Raw genomic sequence first — 22356 nt, 5'->3', positions numbered from 1 at the left:
AGCTTCATCCTAGATACAAGCAGACACCACTACCACCTTTAATGGAGTCGAAGTAGAGTCAGAAGTATTTAACTGTGTGTCACCATATCTGAGTCTGTGAAAACATTTTGCATGAATACATTCAAATGTGTGAATGTGTAAAAACTTTCGGAACAAATTAATTAAATTTTGTTTGAATGTGTAAACAATATCTGAACAAATAATTTATTTTTTAAACCTAAAAGGAGAGCTGTAGCTGTGCATGACAGTTCGTGAACAAATGTAGAGTGGCATAATGAAGATTTTTTTCAGTTGTGGCGTTGCTGATTCCCCCAGACTTCAGTTGATCAGGCAGAAAACTGAGAACCAGTTCCCATCCACATAATAATATAAAATAAAATGCCTCTTGGCTGTTAACACATGTTGCATGTAGTGAAGGAAGGATCAGAATGACACTGGGTGTGCAGTTTCCTCTTTTAAGCCCACAGAAAGGGCACGGTCACCCTGATTGGCCAAGAGGGGAATGCAGCAAGCTGCTCTCAACTATCACACCTTGCTCAACAGGTGAACTGAATAACCCTCCAATCACTCAGCAATTCAACCAAAAAAAAAACACCCAGGAAAAGGGAAATGACAGCAAGCACCAGAGAATGGGCAGCTGCCACACAGTTACAAAAAAGGTTTGTAGTTACACAACTATCTGTTTGTGGGTGAAAAAAGTTCACGCAGAACTCAACTGTATGTGTGAATCTCAGGTTTACAGCTACGAATCAAATCTACGAGTACAAGGTCAAAGGTTAAATTTCATGTATGTAGCTATATGATGACAGACATTAAGTGAAAAATTTTTTTTTAAGTATTAACCTTTTATAGCTAATAGTCCTTGCTACCTTTTATATGAAAAAGCTTTGACATTTAAAGAGCTGTTCACAATAATTTGTATTTTACAGTTGCAAATAACAGTAACTTTCTTTATCAGTTAATTTGTAGATTACTTTTCTCGATGAATCGTTTATTTATTGTCTTATTGCAATTTTCTAAAAATCCAAAGTGATGTCATCAGGTTGCTTGTTTTCTCCGATCAACTCTCCAAAGCCTAAATTTATTCAGTTTATCATCATAAAAGTCAAAGAAAAACAAAAAACACTCACAACTAAGAAGCTGAAACTGGGGATGTTTAGTATGTTTACTTAAGAAATTACTTAAATTACTAATCAAAGTGGTTGTGGGTTGATCAACTACTTGATCATCCCCCCCACCCTCATCCACCTCCACTGGCTCCCGGTCAAGTCCCGCATCACCTACAAAATCCTCCTCCTCACCTACAAATCCCTCAATGCCCTGGCTCCTCAGTATTTATCTGACCTCCTCCACCCTTACACACAGCCCCGGAACCTTAGATCCTCAGGCACGGGTCAGCTCTCCGTCCCTCACACAAGAATGAGAACTTTTGGGGACAGAGCCTTCAGTGTGACAGCCCCCACACTTTGGAACTCTCTCCCCATAGAGCTCCGCAACGCACCATCTCTGGACACCTTCAAAAGACTCCTCAAAACCCACCTCTTCACCAAGGCCTATGGCTCCTAGCTTCTGTTACATTTGTTGTGTTTATTTATGTCTTTGTTAAGCGTCCTTGGGTTTCATGAAAGGCGCTATATAAATCCAAGCTATTATTATTATTATTATTATTGATGACGTTAAGCCTTACAATACTTACGCACTACATAAAGTATGTTGTCACTCATCACCACAAATGTCATATCAGTACATCACTAGTTCCTGTACACAACACATGGAAGCCAGAGTAAACATCTTTATTGTAAATGGAATAATAAAAACAAAGAGTTTCATGTATCTTTTTTTTTTTTGAATGGATGAAATTATAATATATATTAATATTTTTTTTTTTTCTTAAAACTTTTCACCACCACAGATGTAGACGTGCGGGTACATTTGATTTAATTGAAACCATTACAAACAACAGCTTTTCTAACAATATCAAACATCTATATCAGGGGTCAGCAACCTGCGGCTCTTTGGCTCCTCTCCAGTGGCTCCCTGTTGACTTTTGAAAATGGAAATGAATAACTGCTTTTTGTTTACATTTTCATTTTTATTTATCATTGATGTAGATCTATGGTATGACGGTACGCAGAATTTAGGGCCACATTGAGGGAAAAAATAAATCTGAGATTACGAGAATAAAGTCATAATATTATAAAGTAGTAATTTTACTTGTTATTTTCTTTTTTTCTCGTACAGTTATTTATTTATTCTCGTAATATTACGACTTTTTTCTCATAAAGTTATGACTTTATTCTCATAATATTACACCTTTTTTTCTTGTGATATTATGACTTTATTCTGGAAATCTCAGATTGTTTTCCCTCAATGGCCCTAATACTCCATAGTACATTTGCACTTTGGCCCTCACTGCTGTAGATTTACAGTATATTCTATATACTCAGACTATAAGCTGTATAAGATGATGATTGATAGTAAAGGTTGCTGACCCCTGAACTAGATGTTATATTGATATTTGTTTTACATTTCAATGACACTGAATAATAGGATACAATGCCTGTTTATTCATGTGTTGACCGATGGAGGGCGCTGTAAACTCACATTACATCATCGCTGCAGCATCATGACCACTCAGATCACAGCCTGTACACATTAAAACACACTTTTTACCACCTTTTATTATATAGTATAGTACAGAGTTTAGCCACAACATGACACCATAACAACAACAACAACAACAACATGAATCCTGTATTAAAGCTGCATTCAACTTGTGTAAGATAGATACTTTAATAATTTATCACTGAGGTGAATACAGGGAGCTGATTGGTCCTCGCTCTCTCTCTCTCTCTCTATGTCTCTCTCTCTCTCTCCCTCTCTGTCTTTGTCTCTCTCTCTCTCTCTCTCTCTCAGGCTTCAGGAAAAGTTGAACTGGTCCAGGCTCAGAGTCAGCTGTAAAATTAATATGCAATAGCTCTTTTATTTATTATAAAGATGTTTGAATCATAAGAAAAAGAAGCATCTCATTGCAGCTTGTTGTCTGTGCAGGATGAGGACTCTGCTTTGAATCAACAGGAACAAAAAAACACCTCGATTCAGCTTCAGCTGCCTGATCTGCTTTTATTTATTTTTTATTATAGATTTTTAATTCATCCGGACTGAAGATGCAGCAGCCTGAAACCCAGCGGACAGCTCCTCAAACAGCCACAGAAATACTGGATCCAGCAGGTAACATTATGTCAAGTTTCATCCTGAGATCTTCTAACCTGACTCCAGCTTTAATACCATTAAGACATTATTTTAAACACGTTATTCATGTTTTTTTTCTTGTAGTGTGCTTTAATTCAATGCATAGGACACATTTCTGTGTATATATATATATATATATATATATCCTGTAGATGATATAGTTCTCAAAGACAGGTTTCTTCTTTAGATGAGGAAAAGAAAACGTTTGCAGAGGTGGAGAAGTACATATTTACTCAAGTACTGCATGTACTTAGACATATTCCTGAGGGTAACTTATTCTGAGTATTTATTGTTCTATAAATATTGTACTTTATCTATGTTCACCTGAGCCATATAGTCACTGGTTGAATATAACTGTGCATTAGTAAGTACTTTACTGTACTACAATTTGAACATAGGCTACTTGTACTTTGCTTGAGTATTTCCATTTTCTGCTACTTTATGTGCTTCTTCTACTCCACTTTGTAAGGAGATATTGTTCTTTTTACTGCACTATGTGTATTTGACACTTGATACTTTTTACATAAATGATCTGCTTATATGATAAGATGCAGTATCATACCACTAATCTACCCAGTAGTATACACAAAAGTGGCTCCACATTGAGTAATATATTATATTATATCATAATATAATATAATAATAACACTGGGAAAGGAGCCATTCTGCACAATGAGTTTTAGTACTTTGAAATACACTTAAGGTACATTTTGCTGATAATACTTCTGTACTTTTACTTGAATTCAGGACTTTTACTTACAATGGAGTATTTTTTGATCATAGTATTCCTAGTTGTAAGTATGTTGTTGTAAGTATCCACTGGTTACTTTGCTAATTAGGATTTAAAAAAATCTATAACCACAGTTCTTGCACACTAGAAAACCTTATTGATCGGTGCTCTAAAACAAAAATATGTCTGTGAAGAGAACAAAAATCCTGCAAAATGTTGATGACAAAACCTTTAATAATCATATAAAATAAGATGCCTTGTTATACAGTAAATCAAACCAGACAACAGAACAGCTCCACCATAGCCAGCTATGAGTACTTTTACTTGTGCTCCTTTACTTGAGTAAGATTTTGAATGCAGGACTTGTTTAACATTGTTGTATTGGTACTTTTACTTAAGTAAATTATCTGAATACTTCTTCCACAAATATGTGCATGTTTTCTTGAGCAAAAAGGAGGTTATAGGTAGAATTAGGTTTAGAAAGGCCTTTAATATCAGAGGGTTCTGGACGTGATGAATGTAAAGAGGTCCTCCTGTCATCCATCCTCAGATCAGTACCTGCGTCGGAGGAAAACAGCTCTGTGGATGACGGTGGCCCTGCTGGCTCTGGCTCTGGTGGTGCTGGCCGTGGGTCTGATCTCAGCCACTCGCACCGACAACGTAGCTGTTGCTGGATATTACTCTGGCATCACCGTGAGTGACGACCACCTCCCGTTGCACCTTCTTTGTCCTGACACTGAGAAAGCATTATAATGTCATTAACACCTCAACCACTGTATGATTGTGAGATGGTGTGTTTTTTTATAATCATGTCCTCCACTTTGATCTCTTTGCACCTACAGCTGAGTTTTGGAGCGTTTCTGGGTATCGTTGGCATCCACCTGGTGGAGAACCGTAGACCCATGGTGAGTCTGTTCCTCTGACTCTCATGTCTTTGTTGCAACACATTTAAAAATCACATTATAATGATGATTTCAATTATTCCATCCCATTTAACACCTTTATGGTCTTCATTTAGACCCCTTAACTATATACGATTTGTACTTCAGACTTCAAGTAATGTCTTGGTGCTGCAAAGCCTGGTTGGTGTTTTATTCATTAGCAGCTGTAGGTAAATTTCCATAAACTTTATGACAATGACAGCTGTGAGTTTTTATAGGACAGCATAAATGACGAAAGGTGGATACCTGCCTGGATCACGATAGGCACGCAGGTAAATGTAGATGGATGAGCTAATCTCTGTAGGGGTCTAGTGGCAAAGATGTCTTATAATAAGTCTTCCTCACGTATGATATGTGCAGGGCAGTGGGCCTAATATTCTTACCTTGACTCTTCTCTGCCCGGCACCAAACACACTAAGCTATAGGACAGTGAATATTGGACTTACAACCTCCAAATGAATGCTAATGTTGCTCTGTAGTTGCAGGATGTGTGAATTTTAGGGCTGTCAATCGATTCAAATATTTAATCGCGTGACTGTCCATAGTTAATTGCAATTAATCGTAAATTAATCATGTATATATTTATTACTGGAAATCAAATAACAACACAAAACAATGACAAATATTGTCCAGAAACCCTCACCGGTACTACATTTAGCATAAAAATATGCTCAGATCATAACATGGCTGTCAACAGCTGTCAGTGTGTCAGTGTGCTGACTTGACTATAACTTGCCCCAAACTGCATGTGATTATCATAAAGTGGGCATATCTGTAAAGGGGAGACTCGTCTGTATCCATAGAACCCATTTTCATTCACATATCTTGAAGTCAGAGTTCAAGGGACACCTTCGAAAATGGCCCTGCCAGTTTTTCCTCGCAAAAATTAAGCACAAGTTTGGAGCATTATTTAGCCTCTTTTGCGAGAAGCTAGTATGACATGTTGGTACCAATGGATTCCTTAGGTTTTCTAGTTTTATATGATGCCAGTATTTTCACTCTAGCTCTAAAACTGAGGCCGCTAATGCCAGTTTTTTCAGATTTTGTTCTGTTACACCTAAGTGGACAGAAAAGAGTTGTGTGTAGCCTTCTCTGTTTTTTCTCTCTCAAGGTGACTTCTGTCAGCTTTTTGAGCTTTATAATATTCATCTTCTAAAAATGAGACATTGTTCCTGGAAAGCGGGACATATATACACCATAAATTAGAGGATTATGTTACAGACTTTGCAAATTCACTAAACTGTTTTATGGGAAATTGCTCTATTATGAGCAAGAAGCAAATCCGATTACTCGATGGCGGCCGTAATGTGTTCTTGTTCCTCGTGCCCACGTCAGAGTACGTGACTGGATTTGTGGCCGGGGGAAGTGAATGCGATTGGCTCTGGACTTCTATGACCAGATAAGAGGGGGAAATTGTATTAGTATTGGTCAGTTGCTGACAGGGATGCTTTATTTCAGACAGGGACACACAGGTATAATATCATCAAAGTGCCTCTCTGTACAACAGAGTAGACCAAAGACCTGTCTGAAAAGATTGACTCTTTAAAAATTCTCCATTTTTTAACTCATGGTGAATAAAAAAAAACAAAAGTAGAAACCCCGGTTTGAGAATTTCAGACTCAGAATAATAAAACGGAATAAAAGGGGAAAGAAATCAGCGTGAACTGACCTCCAATCGGCGTCCTTTGTGGCAACAGTCAAGTGGCCTACAAATGCAAACTTTACTCAAGAGCCAGTGGCAACCAGCTGAAACTGTTCCTCTGTGTCATTTACGTAAAGTCAGTATCACATTCACAGGACATACAACCCAGCATGAGACTCTGCAAGGACTGAAGAGGACACCAGTGACACAGAAACTTTAGCTGATTGGGAGTCCTTGTTTTTCACCTCTAAATTTGTCCTAATTATTAGGCAAAAAAGTTAGTTTCAAAGTTAATAACTCACATCTCATTTATATCTCGGTAGGAATATTTCATTTGTCATCACTTACATTACGTAAAATATTGGGGAAAAAAAGGAAAAGAAAAAAGAGAGGGACAAAGAAGAAATAAAAAACTGATTAAGTTGAAGTTTCAGGATATAACGCAGCCATAACCAGGATTTTAAAGGTTCTCTAAACGGCATTCAGAGCATTAATATAGCATCAAACACCTATCTGCTATATGTAAAGATATAGTGGAGTAATGTCTACCTGAGCAGAGAATGAAGTCACTCTCCCTCTGTGTGTGTTATAATCAGAGCTTCTCCTCGCTTTGTTACGTGCGTGTACTTTTGGTGCATGTTCGTGCATGTGAGCGTACCCCCCTGGCAAGCTCTTTGCTGCCGCTCATATAGCGGTTACAGCTGATAACGCATTCCCGACCAATGGCGTTGTCGCGAAAGCTTAACGCCCACCCTCCGGTTCCCCCAGGTATTAGCTCTGTCAGCAGTTTTTCCGTTGTTGACACTATTAGCGCTGTTAGCACCGTTAGCAGCACCTTTAAAAATACTTCAACACAACGCCTTTCCCTCAGACAAAACTCCAGCTTAGATTAAAAAAACAGATTACATACCAAAAATAATGTCTCTAAAATGTTTCAATTATTTGCGTTTTTTCATATTTTCATATTTTATTGTTGAATTATATTTTCAGTATGTAACTAAATGTTTCCACACGGCGAGAAATAACATTTTGGATGAGAAATACCAAATTCTTCATTGTTTTGTTAACCTAAAAGTAGTCCCACTAGACCGAAACTAACGTTTAGCGGCTCTGTCCTGCTCTTCTATGTTTGATAAAGTTTACACTGCTTATACAGCCAAACCTGTTAACCAAGATACGTTCACCAAACAGTTAGTCCTCATTGTAAAAGCTTTTTTGTGAAACATGTTTTTTGAAAATATACAACAAAGCATAAATCTAACCTTTGCTTGGACGGGTCTGTAAAATAAGCAGCTAAACATGATAACGTTAGAATGAAACAAGAGTTTGACATCATATTTACAATACTTAAGGTTTTTTGCCTCAGTGTCACAATATCTATGTAGCCATCAAGCAGCCTAATTCAAGACTGGCTTAGCAAGATTCTTGCTATAAAATTATGTCAGCAGAAAACATTTCAGCCAACGTTAGCTTAATTAGCTAGCTACAGTTGTCATTTTAGCTGACAAAAATCAACAGTCGCCGGCTAGAAATGAGAATCCACCTTTGTCTACCTGTATCTGAAATCTAGGACTCATTGTTTGAAAAATTATTTAAGTATTTTGAGTGGTAAATCTGCCACCGTTAGACATTAGCATCAGCATTGTGTGCCACGTGAGAACAGGATGTTTTTGTAGCTACAGTAACGGGAGCAGATATTTGAACAGTAAAGTGCTAAAACCTCCAAATTTACATAAAATGACCTTAGGGCACTGCTCAAAATGTTAAAGTAAAAAAAAAGCTTAAACAGACATCAAAACAGTTTTTCTTTTTAAATGACTACAGACACTTTAAAGGCTTATTACAGCACATAGCAATAGTCTATAATAGACAATATGCAGTTGTCTTGGCATGACAGAGATGACTTGTCACCATGACTGTGCTAAAGTGTGTTGTGAATTTTTCATGTGGTGTTCTGGGTGTCGTTGTCTTACGTTACACTGCAGTGTACCGTACAATCCGGTATGCACAGACGCCCTGAGCTGTTCACATGTGGGTAGAGACAAACAGTTTACAGCCGACCTCACAATAATTCATTTAACAAAGATAAAGACAGGTTTTAATGTTTAAGAATATTTTCTGTAGGCTCGTTAGAGTCGTTACGTTGTTTCACGTCTCGTGTTGTGTGCGTGGCTGTAAGGGAAAGTCATGCACACAGATATTTATACCTGCTGTATCCGTCTGCCTCTCCGGCATCGCTCCCAAGTCTGTGCTTTAAACTTTAATGGTTGAGATCGCTGCCACACTAGCGCCGGTCTACGGTGTCTCTTATGAGGCACATGTGGCACGATGTTACTCTGACACAGGTGTCTTCTTCCCATCCTGTGTCCGAGGCTCAGCACTGTAACACGAGAGCCGGCTGGCAGAGTGAGGTCGCTCATTAAAGAACAACTAACCAACGTACCGACAATGCCGCGGACATCGGAGAGCTCTTCTGTTACTTGCTGGATCTCACAAGCCTTTGCTTCTCTGACCTCATAAAGCAGCAGATGGAGGGTTTGATGTTGTTAAGCCTGAGGGGAGATCATGCGTTCAGTCGTGTGTGTATCTGTCTGTCCACAGCTAATCTTGAGTACTACTGGACCAATCAACCTAGTATATTCTGTGCTCATTTATGACTATGCTCAAGGATCTCTCGTGGTTGCCGTGATTCACATTTTTTGAAAAACCTATTTTATTGACTGTTTATACCGTCATTGACTGCTGACTCCTCACTCCTCTTAGCCGGTCGGTAGGGGCTGCAAGTGATCAACAACTGCTTCAGTAGCAAAAGGAATTTCTGGCAATCGACATACTTTACCTAGTCTGTTGCAGGCCACATTTTGACATTTGTTGTGGCTCTAAAACTGGACCGGAGCATCTGCAGATTAATTCCCTACCTGATATGATCCACTAAAGTTATGATGCGAGATTAATAAATCCCCGTTTTTGTTATCTTCGCCGCCATCTTGGCTCTAAGGGAACCGGAGAGGGAGACACACCTGGCGGAGATCTGCACTCTACTGAGTGCACTTTTCTAGTTTGAACTGTAAACAGTCAGAGAAGTGACAAGTTTATTTACTGCTGCCAAACAGACACTTTTCCGGGTTTGATTACAGAAACTAACAACTTTAAATCCCTCCCTTCTGTTGAAGTGGACCAATCAATGGAGCAATTAAAATGTATTTGTATTAGTACCTTTTAGTGCAGTTCAAAGTGTTTTACAGATGGCAGACACACTAATAAGACTGATGATACGTTAGAAAGATAAACTAATGCACAGCAAAATAAAAAAGATAAGATTAAGGTATGAATGAAAATGATAATAAAACAAAAAATATAAAATATACAAAATATGATTAAAAACAATTATAGACAGAAACATTAGCAAATGAAAATCAAATAATAGCAATAAACAATAACCAACAAAGTAGAAGATCTACAGTATTGATTTAATTTCATAAACATTTATATTGACTTTATTATATGTTGTGTATATTTGCTGTCATGTTTGAAGTGCTTACAAATCACTTACATTGATTAATTGAGTTTATAGTAGACATGCAGAGCAGCCTACATGAGTATGTTTTATGTACAATACACATTTCTAAGACTATACAATATGTGTGTACAAACATATTTTGCTGTTGTGTAAATAGAGGATTGTGGTCTTTTCATTCTTGATGATTAGCTCTGTACCAGAGTGCATAAATGATTTGATTGTTGGCTCCTGAGTAACTCATCCAGCTGCTGAGTGAATGTTAACACACACTGATCAAGGCTGAGAAGGTCCGTTCTGGGAGAAAAGAAAAATCAACGGCCTACATAAAGCTCTATATGATAATAAACAATTTTGCAAACAAAAAATGTCACCCATAATAAAATAATAAAAATTGGTGACATAGAGATGAAGAGAAAGACAAATCTATTACCCATAAGTGTTAAACCACCGTCTAGTTGTGTCTTTTCGCTTAGTGTGAATCTTTATATCTCTAGATTTTAGTTTTATCACAAATGTTTCTTGAGAAACCAGCCCTTTTTATGAATGGGAGGCGTGTTGCAGGCAAAACACACATTTGTACTCCACTGACATTTCTTGGATAACGCTTTTTAAAATCTCAATGACTTGAATATTGCCACTTTTGTCTTATCTTGTCCTCCAAAATGTTCAAAAGGACGGTGAAGCATGAAACTCTGTCTGTAAACTCCCTCCTATCTGCACTCACCGTGCCGCTCCTAAAACAGGCTTCACTGCCCTGATACACTGTGAGATGTCTTTATGACTAAATGCTTCATGTAGCTCATGTTCTTTGTTCCGTGGTAACTGCCTGTATTTCACAGACTGACGTCCTTTTGGTCACCTTGCAGCTTGGAGAGCAGAACGGTGAACCTTTTAAAGGGCCGTATTTTACCCAACACGTTTCTTATTACCAGTGTGTCCAGCTGTGGTCTTGATTGGTCACTGGACCACTGAGCAGGGGGAGAAAGACCTTGCAGCGGTCAGCGACTTTAGTTACATAACCTGATAGGTATCTTTACTGAAGCTATAAAAATCCTCCTTGTGTCTTTATCTCTTTGTCACTGATGTCTTCTCTAAAACTTACATCATGTGTGTCTTTGTCCTTTATTGTATTTCTCTTTTTTTCAGTACTTAAAGCGTCTATAATCAATATCTTTATAATAATGTATCAATTACGGAGCTTTATATCGAGTCTCAGCTCATTTAGCTGTACGGCCCGAAACTTTACAGTTTTGGTTCACTCTCACCGCTCTCATAAATTCGTTTTCAGCATCTGCAGGCAGCTGTTTTCAGAGGAAAAGCTCTAAAAATCAACTGTACACTACCAAACAGCAGACAGACACAGTTAGTGACTAGCTGGTGAACATAGTGGAGCATTTAGCAACAAAAGAACAAGGTATTTCCCTCAGGAGTTGGAAGGGACCAAAAACAGAGAGAAAAGCAAAGTAAATATTGGTCTCATATTCATCAGATGGACACATAGACTGTATATGAGAAATGGACTTAGTCACCGTGACGTCACACATTGGTTTGTGGACTATAATTTTGAGCTCCACCCACTCGAGAGGGTGGAGCTAAGTACAACCGAACGCTGAATAAGACATTTTAAGGCGACCACAATTAACTTTCATGAACTGAAAACACACTGTGAAAGGGATGAAGTTGTAGGACAAAAATACAGACAAATCTCAGACCAGACTACGCCGTGGTAGCGACCTGTCAATCACAAGGTAGCCACGCCCTAAAGCATACCCTGTTTTATGGTCTATTTGACTCTAAATGGGACCATAATTTACTAAATGAACATCATGCTGTATGGAAGAAGACTTGAAACTAGAGATTGAGACCATAAACTCATGTTTACAATGTTTACTGAGGTAATAAATCAAGTGAGAAGTAGGCTCATTTTCTCATAGACTTCTATACAATCAGACTTCTTTTTGCAACCAGAGGAGTCGCCCCCTGCTGGCTATTAGAAAGAATGCAAGTTTAAGGCACTTCCACATTGGCGTCACTTTTCCGACACCGAGGTTACCCACTGAGTGGACACAAACATGACTCGGAGTTAATGATGCAAGCTGGATGTGTAAATAAACAGCTGTTTGCTAACAAGTTTGCCATATAAACTTAAGAGATGATATGTCAATGTTGTGTTCACAACTTGTTTCTGCTGCCCCCATGTGGCCAAAAAAGTAATTGCAGTCTAAGTAAAAGTACCAATACCTTAATTAAATAAAATCCTTATTACGTATTAAAGTACTTCATTTGAAATCCTACTGATGTAAAAGTACAGAAGTAATATCAGCAAAATGTACATAAAGTATCACAAAGTGCAAATGTACTGTTGTATCTGGTCTTTTACAATTCATTGTATTTTATATAAGTTTTAAAAATGAAAAAGTAATATAGCATTTACATAAATATAGTGGAATAAAAAGTACAATATCCCTCCCTGAAATGTAATGGAGTAGAAGTAGCCTATAAAGTAGCGTAAAATGGAAATAATCAAGTACAAGTACATCAAAGCTATGCTTAAGTCCAGTACTTGTACTGAGTTACCTTCCACCATTGCAGTCTTCAATCTCCTGAGAGCAGAAACCCATCTACAGTGTGTTAGCCTTTAATCTTTTACAGCTTTTGATTTTTCTCTCTGCTTCAGTTGTATCAGGGGAGATTCGGTGGTTTGGGCGACAGAGTGTGTGTTGAGGTGTTTTATGTGCTGGCAGCTGGTGCTAAGGTAATGTGAAGTAATGCAGTTGTCAGGCTCTATTGTCTGTGCCGCTGGCCTCATCTCCCACTTGCAGCCCATAAAAGCAGTCATTTAAACCGCTAATGAAGTGGAGAGTCTGGGCCAGCGGCAGATAAAACCCACCCAGAAAAGAGCTTATTTTCTCAGCTCTTATTTCACTTTGTTCAGGGAAATTATTTAAAAAATCCCCTTGTTTTAATATCCATTTCACTGTGTCTTGTGTTATTCTCACATGTAAAGACATTTCATTTATAACACTTGAGGTTAACTAAAGATTAGCCTCAATAAAATTGACTTGTCAAATAAACCTGATCTGTCGTAGACATTTACAGCACAATATTGTACAGGAATGTTTATTTCTGATTAGCCACAACCTGGATTTTGCCTGATTAGACTTCTTCTCAGGACTGTGAGGGCGTGTATAGACTGGGCTTACCTCACATGTTTTTAGCTTTATTATTGGGTGCGCTCCAAAGCCCGAGACTGGGCTACCAAGTGGGCAAAGCAGGTAACTTCCCCGAGGCCTCGGACATAGTGGGCACTTTATATTGTGCTCACAAGTTGTACTTTTGTAAATAAAGTTGTGTTTAATCAAATTAACACCAACTAACTGACACACTGAAAACATGAGGGCAGGTAGTATGCCTATTATTCTAGGATTTTATTTATTAATTTCATTTTATTTGTACATAAATGTTGTCATTTGATGTACTTTATCAGAGTAAGCATACAGTAAAGCTAATCTTCATAGCACTGGAGAGATAATGAAGCTGCCGTATGCAGTACTGTGTACACAATGTGTACTTGACAGGGGACATACATACACAACGCACAGTGGTTGGTAGTTGGGGGGTCAGTAAAGAGTCCAACAGTAGATTTTTGGCCGCCAAACGGGATCACCTGATCATAAACATTACAGACTAATACATATTTCAAAAAGCTGGTATTGGCTGAACAAACCAAGTGCAGCCTGCGGTACATGTTAATTGATAATCTCACATAATTTACAGCACGACTCCAACCAGCTTCAACCTGAGCAGAGGTCTAATCAGCCAGAATAAGTGAAAACGCCTGAGCCGGTGTGCGCGGTCCTTAAAGAAGTAAATTAACTCTTATTTGAAAGAAAAGTCCTTCTTTATCCTAATAGAACAAAATGTAACTTGTTATGGTAGTAAAAGCACAGGTGTTACTAATAACATTAACGAGGAAGCTAACTAGAATTCAGCCCTCATTAGTTTCATTATTTACACCTGTGATTTGTCAGATGTATTCAGTGAAAAAGGCCTGTTGACTCCAAATATTAGATTCTCATCCTTTCTTGGCTGCAAAGTTAAAAAGTAATTTTGGTCAAAACTAATAGTTTCAGTTGAAAAACACAAGAATACAAACAGAAAATCAACTGGAAAGTCTTTTCTTGGTTTCACAAAGCACTCTTGTTGTTAGTGGGACCAAGACACGAAGCCACAAAAACAACCAATTAGGAACGTAAGTAAATGTTACGACTTCTAATTGCATCTGTTCTGAATTTCTTGTGCTACTTCAGCCTCATCAGTCTCCCATGAATCAAACAAGTCACTCATGTCAACGCAGGATCATTAGATACACTCTAATCTACTCTACCTTTTTACTTTATTTTGCTTCTGGGAACAAACTGATGTTTCCCCTCCAACCATTTTAGACAGATAGAGAAAAAGTGTGTGTTTAATCTGCTGCTTCAGTACAGCATGTGCAGTCTTGGAGGAGCGATTGAACAGACAGTAAACGATGCTCAGTGATAAAAAGTTCATGATCAGACATCTGTGATCAGCCAGCTGGGTCTGCTGGGCTGTGTGTGTGTGTGTGTGTGTAATATCAGAAAAGTACCTACAGTAAAAGCTACATGGGAGAACAGATGCGTGTCACAGATTGGAGGATACTGATTAGATTCTTGGGGTTAATGTGTGTGTGTGTGTGTGTGTGTTTCAGATTGGGAGAATTAGGTTGACCTTGCTGGTACAAAAGGCCGTCCCTCTGTCCTGTGTGTCGCCTCTGTGCCCATAAATTACCCACAAAGCACCTCTGTGTTGGCAGAGCAAGAAGCCATACATTTCCTTTATCGCCCAGCAGCCCAGACGCTGCAGATGACCAATCAGGACACACACATGCAGAAAGCTTACATGAGCAAGAGTGTGTGTGTGTGTGTGTGTGTGTTAAGCTTAGGATACAATTTAGACGTTGCCTTTATACAATACAAATTCTGGCATATTAAATAAATGCTCAAGAAAATTAAATTATAGTAGAAATAGATGCATATGTGGCATCATTTATTGTATTCTGTTGTTATACAGTATTTACTCCTGGTCTCTGTAAACTCTACAAAACTACATTTATTGTTAAATACATGATAAAAAAATAAAATTCTGGTTATACATACATTTTTATAAATAGATTTATGGTTGTTGCAAATTCACAATTCCCACATCAGATTCCTAATTCATTTGTGGGTTTATTACCTGATTATTTATTTTACAACCTCTGTGCTTTTACTTACTGATCATTTTTGTCATTCTTTTGTCAGTCAGAAGTGTGTTTCCAATCCATAGCTATAGTCGTGCATTTAAATAAACACAAACAAAACACAAGCTGATAATCTCATACATTTTGCTGCGTACTTACTCTCATGATACTTACTGGTACTTTTAATCTTTGTTCCAAAATGACTTCTCATGACTTCACCCTCTTCGTCTCTTTAAGCTCGTGGCAGCGATCATATTCATCAGTATCGGAGTCATCGCGGCGTTCTTCTGTGCCATTGTGGACGGGATTATCGCTTCAGAGTTCATTGTAAGTATCACATGTATTTACATGCCTGCATTGAAAAGAAAGAAAGACAAACTAATTCCGTTAAGCTTTTTTTGTCTGAACAAACCCTCAAACACAAAACCTTTAATCACACATGCTAAGGTCACACTAAGGTCAACAGAAACAGAGGAGACTGGCACAAACACATTGGTAAGATCAGGAACTTTGCAGATTCAATCAGACAGATCTGTCAGTAGCATCACGACACCAGACAGGTAGACCAGACCAACTCATCTCAGCCTGACCTGCAGAGATCTGCTGGCGAGACATTCAGCATAACAGGGCTGATTAAATGTGTCCAAAAGTTACCCACCTTTCTCTAAGTCACTGAAAACTCTTGTATTAAGATGCAAACAAATACACCGTAAATAAAAACATACAATATGCAACAACCCAAGATGAATACACTTTTCCAAAAATACATCTTTAACTCTATTTCAACTGAGAATTGATTTTCTAGGAAACGTCCTTACAATGGTCTGATACATATACAGTTTGCAATTTTTTTTTATATTGAGAAAGAAATAAGCACATAAAAAGTCATTCCACAAAGAGTCTCCCTTTCATTCTCCGTCCCACTACAAACATGTTCACTCTTACATAATGTCTATATTGAGTTCTTCGTTTTCATAGGAAGAAGCCTCATTTACTCGAAAACATTTTCATAAACAGTCAGTTTAACATTAATTGTCCAAATCATGCCATCAGTCGGAGGACAATTTCAAAGTCTCTTGATTTTAAATAGCTTCCAGAGTAAATGAATATGCGTGAAACTCAATTTGTGCAAATACCTGAATTTGTTTAAATGACAATGAACCATAGAGTGTATATAAAGATGGACGACATAACAGCTCCCAAAAGTGAAGCCAAAACATGTTGATCGCCCCCTGGTGGCTGGCTGCAGTATAGGTCATAAGCCCCGCCCCCTCCATGTTAGCGGATGATACATGGGCCAAACTAAATAGTCAAAGTTCTCGTCAAAGAAATTTTTCCCAAGAATGGTTTCTGTCATTTCATGTAGTTCTTATCACTCTGATGTACTATGTTCAAGTGTTCATTTTTCTGATGAGTTTGGTTTTAAGTAGTTAATTGAAAAAAGTGGGTGAGACGTCATGATTGACAGCTGCTCTGAGTGAAGTAGTCGCAGCCGCAGCCTCGGTAATTGTACGAGAGAGGAGATGTAACTTTAATTTCCCATAACTGTCACAAGTCTGTGTAAAAGAACATGTGTCAGTTTGATTATAAAAGTAGTTATAGTGATATTATAGTTAGTTGTTGCGTCTTTCTAGCCAAACAGCTACCGTGGTGCTAACGTAGCAGATAGGTGGTTCAGGCTAACAAACTGCGGCCGTGCTCGGCCCGTTATTGGCTCAGCCGGGTGTGTGGGTGGGACCTCGATGCCGTGGCTCCAGCCCCCCCGATCACTACTGCGCAGACTCTGGCTCCAAATGACATCAAAATCTATATATATTTTGCCTTCACTTTTGTACAGTGGGAGGAAGTGGAGACGCGTCGTCCATCTTTATATACAATCTATGGAATGAACAGAAAATGCAGAGAGGTCAAATAAGGTCACTGTTGCTTCCTTACTGGATGTCTTAGATGTTCTCGGTGTTTGGATACACGGACAAAACAGTTCAGCCTAAATCATTTCATGAGTTTCTTAATGAATATGAGCAAATGAAAGTTTAAAAAGCTGGCACAGAGTCACTGTTATTGATCAATAGTGCTATCAAACCCTCTGCAGATATATTTATTTTGTGCTCACGGGACAGTAAAATTAATATTTTATTGCACCTTCAAGCTTTGGACAATGAAAATGATTATATGACCTTTCACATTATATAAAGCCCAGTGAGGTTTGGTTTGCGGTGGACGTTTTTGAGCAGGCACATGTTGTAAACCTTCACTGCTGCAGTGACACAGAGGACGATGGACAGAATGAACCAGGGTTCAGGCAAAAAGTGCATCATTGAAACCCTTAAATCAGAGATTTACTCTAAAAAAGAACAGAAAAACATCGTATACATCCTATATTAGGCTGTGTGGCTCATTTATTTAACAAATCGAGTCTCTCCTCTCTTTTTCTAATCTTTCTAACACACAGGACATAAGGCCCCTGCAGGAGGAAATGTGTGACTTCTACTCCAGTGGAGCGGGCTACGCCTACGACAGCTACTATACTGAGGTGATTCATATAACGTGTACACACCTGCCATTGTCTATATTGTATAAATGTCAAAGTCATTTCTCAATAGACCTTTTTCACAGCAGCCATATTGACATGAAATTGCAGCAGGTAAACATTGGTTTAATAAATTAAATTAATAAAGGTTATGCTCCATTTAGTGTAGCAAAGCCTTTCCAGTGAGCCAACATGCACAATAGCAGCACCCTGATTCTGTTTGACCTGAATGAAACCTTAATTACTATCACTGGTGACTCCTACTGTTTCATGTCTAAATGGATGCTGTGAAAAAGGTCTAAACAATCTAAATACCTAACCTCACCTCACCTCATGTATGGTTTCCATTCACCTTCCTCCTCCCACACACTGCTTCACGTTTGTGTCTCAGATCTTGTCTTTTAAATGATGCTTGAAATGCATTTTAGGATTATATTCTGTGTTATTGCAGCCTTTTGGCGCTTAACTGAAAAAGTCACAAAGTGTGTAGTGACATCTAGTGGTCCAATAATGTTACTGCACTGAGAGCAACAATTGCATCCAGTTCACTTTGCATCAAATTATAAGCAAATAGAAGTTCTGGAAATGACATGTAGACAGTTTCCTCATGTATTTCTTTGTCCAGACCTGCTTATCTGGCTGTCGTATCCATTTTCATGAGGTTTATAAAACTTGTATTACAAATTATTAAAGCTCTGAGAACCTTTCCAACCTCTGACACTGCAGGTGTCATGCCGTTCGTACGACAAAACGTGCAAGATGAAGCTGAGGAGCAACACCTGCTACTGCTGCTACCTGTACAACTGTGCGAGGTGAGACACACCACCAGCTGTTGATATTTGTGTGTGTGTGTGTGAGTGAGTGCACCTTATTTTGAATAAACACGGACCATACAGCAAGCTTGCATGTTTTAATCCAATTAACTTCAATTTGCATGTGCTTTACATCATTGCAGAGTATTTTTTTTTTCAACTTTCTACCTGTTATAAAGTTATACTAGTATGATAATACAGTAGAGAGCAATGTAAAAAAACAGCATACTAGAAAATGTTGGCTGTATTTACAGGCTCCACTGTTGGAAAATCACTCTTGGATCATATGAATCTGTCACTTTCTTGCATTAAAGAGGTTCCTATTCTAACGCCAACTTTCAAAATCCCGGATGTTTCCATGAGCTCTTGAACACACACAAGAGGAAGGGCTTTCCAAAAAGTCCCTCCCTGCTTGCAACTATACGTTACTACTCAGTTATTAGCTAATGAACGGCTGCCTGGAAGGTTTAATAAAGTCATAAAATGAGTTCAAGTGGTGGGCAGTTTGAGGGATTCTTTGTTTTCTTCCCTCCCTGAAATATAAAAAACTTATGATGTGCTGTGGAAAGTGGTTCTCGTACTTTTTCATGGCTGACATTTTGATGGACTGTAGTTTTCCTGCAGGTGTTGTAAATGAAATTAATAAGAGCTGCACTCCATTTGGCATTACCTGGCTCACTGACTGATGCACTTAAATGGAACAGAGCCATCAGGGCTTTTCCTGCTATGACAAGTCACAATGTCTGCTGTGAAGACGGCCTCTTGTACGGATACATTGTAATCTAATGCAACAATAATTACAATACAAAACCATTCTTACCTTATCTAAGATTTGTACTGACTCCTGCTCTCTTCGTCTTCCAGCACGGAGTTCCACACACAATACTACGAGTTCACCGGGGTCAGCGGCTGCTCGGATGTGATCCACCTGTACCGTCTGCTCTGGGCCTCAGTGGTGCTCAATGTGATCTGCTTGTTCCTGGGCATCATCACCGCCGCCATGCTCGGAGCGTACAAGGATATGGTGAGCAGGAGCCCGAAAAAAATAGAAAATTGGAGTGCATCTTTACTTTATAGACACGAAATTTAAAAAAAAAAGTGTAGTTTGGAGTGAAGGGCAAAGAAAATGAAAAGGAAGAAGATCTAAAGGGTACTGTGATGAAGGATTTTTACTATACTTGTGACGATAAACTACTTACCTTTCCTTATTGCCTGCAGCCTCATACAGTATCCGACATTGCACATCTGTTTCTTGTGTGTAAACCATAGGCTCCAAATCTACAGGATGTGTACGTTATTATTTTAATGGAAACTAAACAACATCTCTCACTGGAGCTTGTTTCAGGGTTATAAGAGGTTATTTTTGTCACTGAAAGTGGAAGGGTTGTGTCTAGATGGTAACCCCCAAATTGCAAAAACTTGCAAAAACTCTTGCGAGACTTGCTGCCCGACGACCTATCCTAACCATAACCATTCAAGGTCAATGCTTAACATTAAACCATCTCGCGAGAGTTTTGCCTCTACCTTCAAGACACGACCAAGTGGAGGTGTGCTCTGCCTGAATCTGATCAACATGGTTCCTGAATGACCAAAACTCATGAGATTGAACTGTATCAACTAAATACTGCACTGTGTTGTATACTGGCATTTTTTATGTTTTTAATTTATTTGTATTTTAACCTCTTTTTTGCTCTTTTACTTTACCAAAGCTTTGTCTGAAACATAATATTGATTTATATGTGTGTGCAGATATATTTTTGTTCCACTGCTCAGACAAGAAAGTACTAAAAACGTAGTTTCTCTGCCATGAGTCAAAGCTTCAAAGACATGAAAATCTCTGATCTTATTCTATCAATCTTAATGGTCCTGATTTTACGATTATCATCCCTACAGGCAGCAATCATACTTCATTACCTTTTATATAATGAAGTGTGTGTTTCATGTGTAACTTAACGCTCATTTTTACTGTTTCGTGCAGCAGAAGCCAACTTCTCAGACGGCTCCCAGCCCCACGCCGCCACCCCACATCCTGTACAACCCGACCCAGCACATGGTCACCTACGCTGGTTTCTGCCCTTCAGGACAGACGCTGCCCGCCTACCCCAACTATCCAATAACCATGCAGGTAGGGGCCCCAGAACACAAACACAAAAAAGAGCAATTAATAGGCCCTGAAGACAAATGTATATTAATACACTGTAAAGCACAGGTGTGAATAACAAAATTAATGATGGCTGAAATAAATTTAGCTGCCTCAGTTTTAGGGTCCTGGTATTGTTTATGCTGGTTTACTGGGACACTTGAATATAACTGAGCCATAGTTAATGTTATTTGTGTTTTTCCTACTATGACAAGTCAAAATGTCTGCTGTGAAAAAGCAGAATCTTCCTTTCCAGTGTATTCGTTTGGTAACAGCACTGGATCATATTTATTTTTGCTGAACACAGCTGTTTCATTCTAACATTAAAGTACCTGACCAGAAAGAAAACTATTAATCTGCACGGCTGCCACATCACATTACGGAGGTGGATACCTGTACTAAAACCATGTACCCTCAATCTTACTGTTTATTGAGGAATGAACCTCGTTTCATCATACTACATAAAGACGACTTCTTCTGCTGGTGTTGTTTCATGAGACAATTCTTTGTGATGGTCATCCAAGAGCCTGTTAAAAACAGGAATGTCTGATTGATGCTTTCTGAATTGGTGCCATAAAGTAAACGGTGATAAGAGCTGTGCTTCTTAAACAAGCCAATCACTTTATTAAATCTGCAGATGCATAGTTTTATTTATATCATGGTGACTTTGTCTGATTTGCCTTACAGTTTTATTACTGATTTATGGCTAATATTTGCTGATATTTCTGAGGACCAAAACTACACAAAGAGAATTAAAACCACACCTCACATAAAAATGTCAGAATTTAGCTATCTTTGGCTCTACTTCCACATACCGATGCAAGCTACCACTCCCTGTCTCTTCACCTCTCCCACAGCATAACAGCGGCTATCAGCCTCCTGCTACTCCCCAGATGAACCCTGACGGAGGCCCTGCCTGCAACTCCGGCCTGTCTGAGGAGAACCAGAACCAGCAGCCTTCTCAGGCTCAGCCACAACCTCAGGGAGCCACCCAGGAACCAGGGGGCTACATGCTGACACCCAACGCCCCCGTCCTCTACGGCTCCACCTACAGCCCCTTTGAGAAACCGCCACCGTACGCCTGCTGAGCCCCTGACACAAACATCTGGGGCGTGTTGGGAGAAAAATATTTTGATCTGGTCAGACTGAATGTAGCACAAGACATTTCATAGGTGACCTTGTAGACGGTAAAACCCTCTGTGACCGTCACGACTACTCTGTACTGATAGAAATGATACATTTCTTGTGGTTGCACCTAGGAGAGACAGATTTATAAGTATGTAGTGTAATTATTTAGACATGATTAAGTTATTTCATGTGTATTCATTAAAGGAAACGGTTTGGGAAATATGCTTATTCGCTTTCTTGCTGAGAATTAGATGAGAAGATTAATTCCACTCTCCTAATATCTCTAGGTAAATATGAAGCTGCAGCCAGCAGCCGGCTAACTAAGCTTAGCACAAAGACTAGAAACGGATGAAAACAGCTTGCCTGGATCTGTACAACAGAAACAAAACCTGCCTACC

At 38.8% G+C, this 22356-nt stretch overlaps 1 protein-coding gene across 1 annotated transcript; it reads left to right on the top strand.

Annotated features, from left to right (window-relative positions):
• The first annotated feature begins 594 nt into the window (after nucleotides 1-594).
• On the top strand, nucleotides 595-22110 carry tmem255b (transmembrane protein 255B). The gene is made up of 10 exons (XM_074614737.1): nucleotides 595-659; nucleotides 3144-3231; nucleotides 4533-4675; nucleotides 4825-4887; nucleotides 15586-15675; nucleotides 17801-17881; nucleotides 18605-18690; nucleotides 19555-19714; nucleotides 20669-20815; nucleotides 21688-22110. Exons 1-10 carry the CDS (start codon nucleotides 630-632, stop codon nucleotides 21916-21918), a joined length of 1119 nt encoding a protein of 372 aa, XP_074470838.1. The 5' UTR covers nucleotides 595-629; the 3' UTR covers nucleotides 21919-22110.
• Nucleotides 22111-22356: the final 246 nt, after the last annotated feature.

The sequence above is a fragment of the Sebastes fasciatus genome, chromosome 2, assembly GCF_043250625.1.
Source record: "Sebastes fasciatus isolate fSebFas1 chromosome 2, fSebFas1.pri, whole genome shotgun sequence".
NCBI lineage: Eukaryota > Metazoa > Chordata > Actinopteri > Perciformes > Sebastidae > Sebastes > Sebastes fasciatus.
The sequence above is the reverse complement of the archived record's forward strand: the minus strand, read 5'-3'. Positions and strand labels throughout refer to the sequence as shown.

What these genes read in the sequence shown, in the direction of transcription:
- tmem255b (XM_074614737.1), top strand. Translation starts at nt 630, where the DNA reads ATGGGCAGCTGCCACACAGTTACAAAAAAG. An exon ending in TTATCGCTTCAGAGTTCATT is followed by an intron (nt 15,676 to 17,800) that starts GTAAGTATCACA and finishes TCTAACACACAG; the next exon opens with GACATAAGGCCCCTGCAGGA. An exon ending in TACCTGTACAACTGTGCGAG is followed by an intron (nt 18,691 to 19,554) that starts GTGAGACACACC and finishes TTCGTCTTCCAG; the next exon opens with CACGGAGTTCCACACACAAT.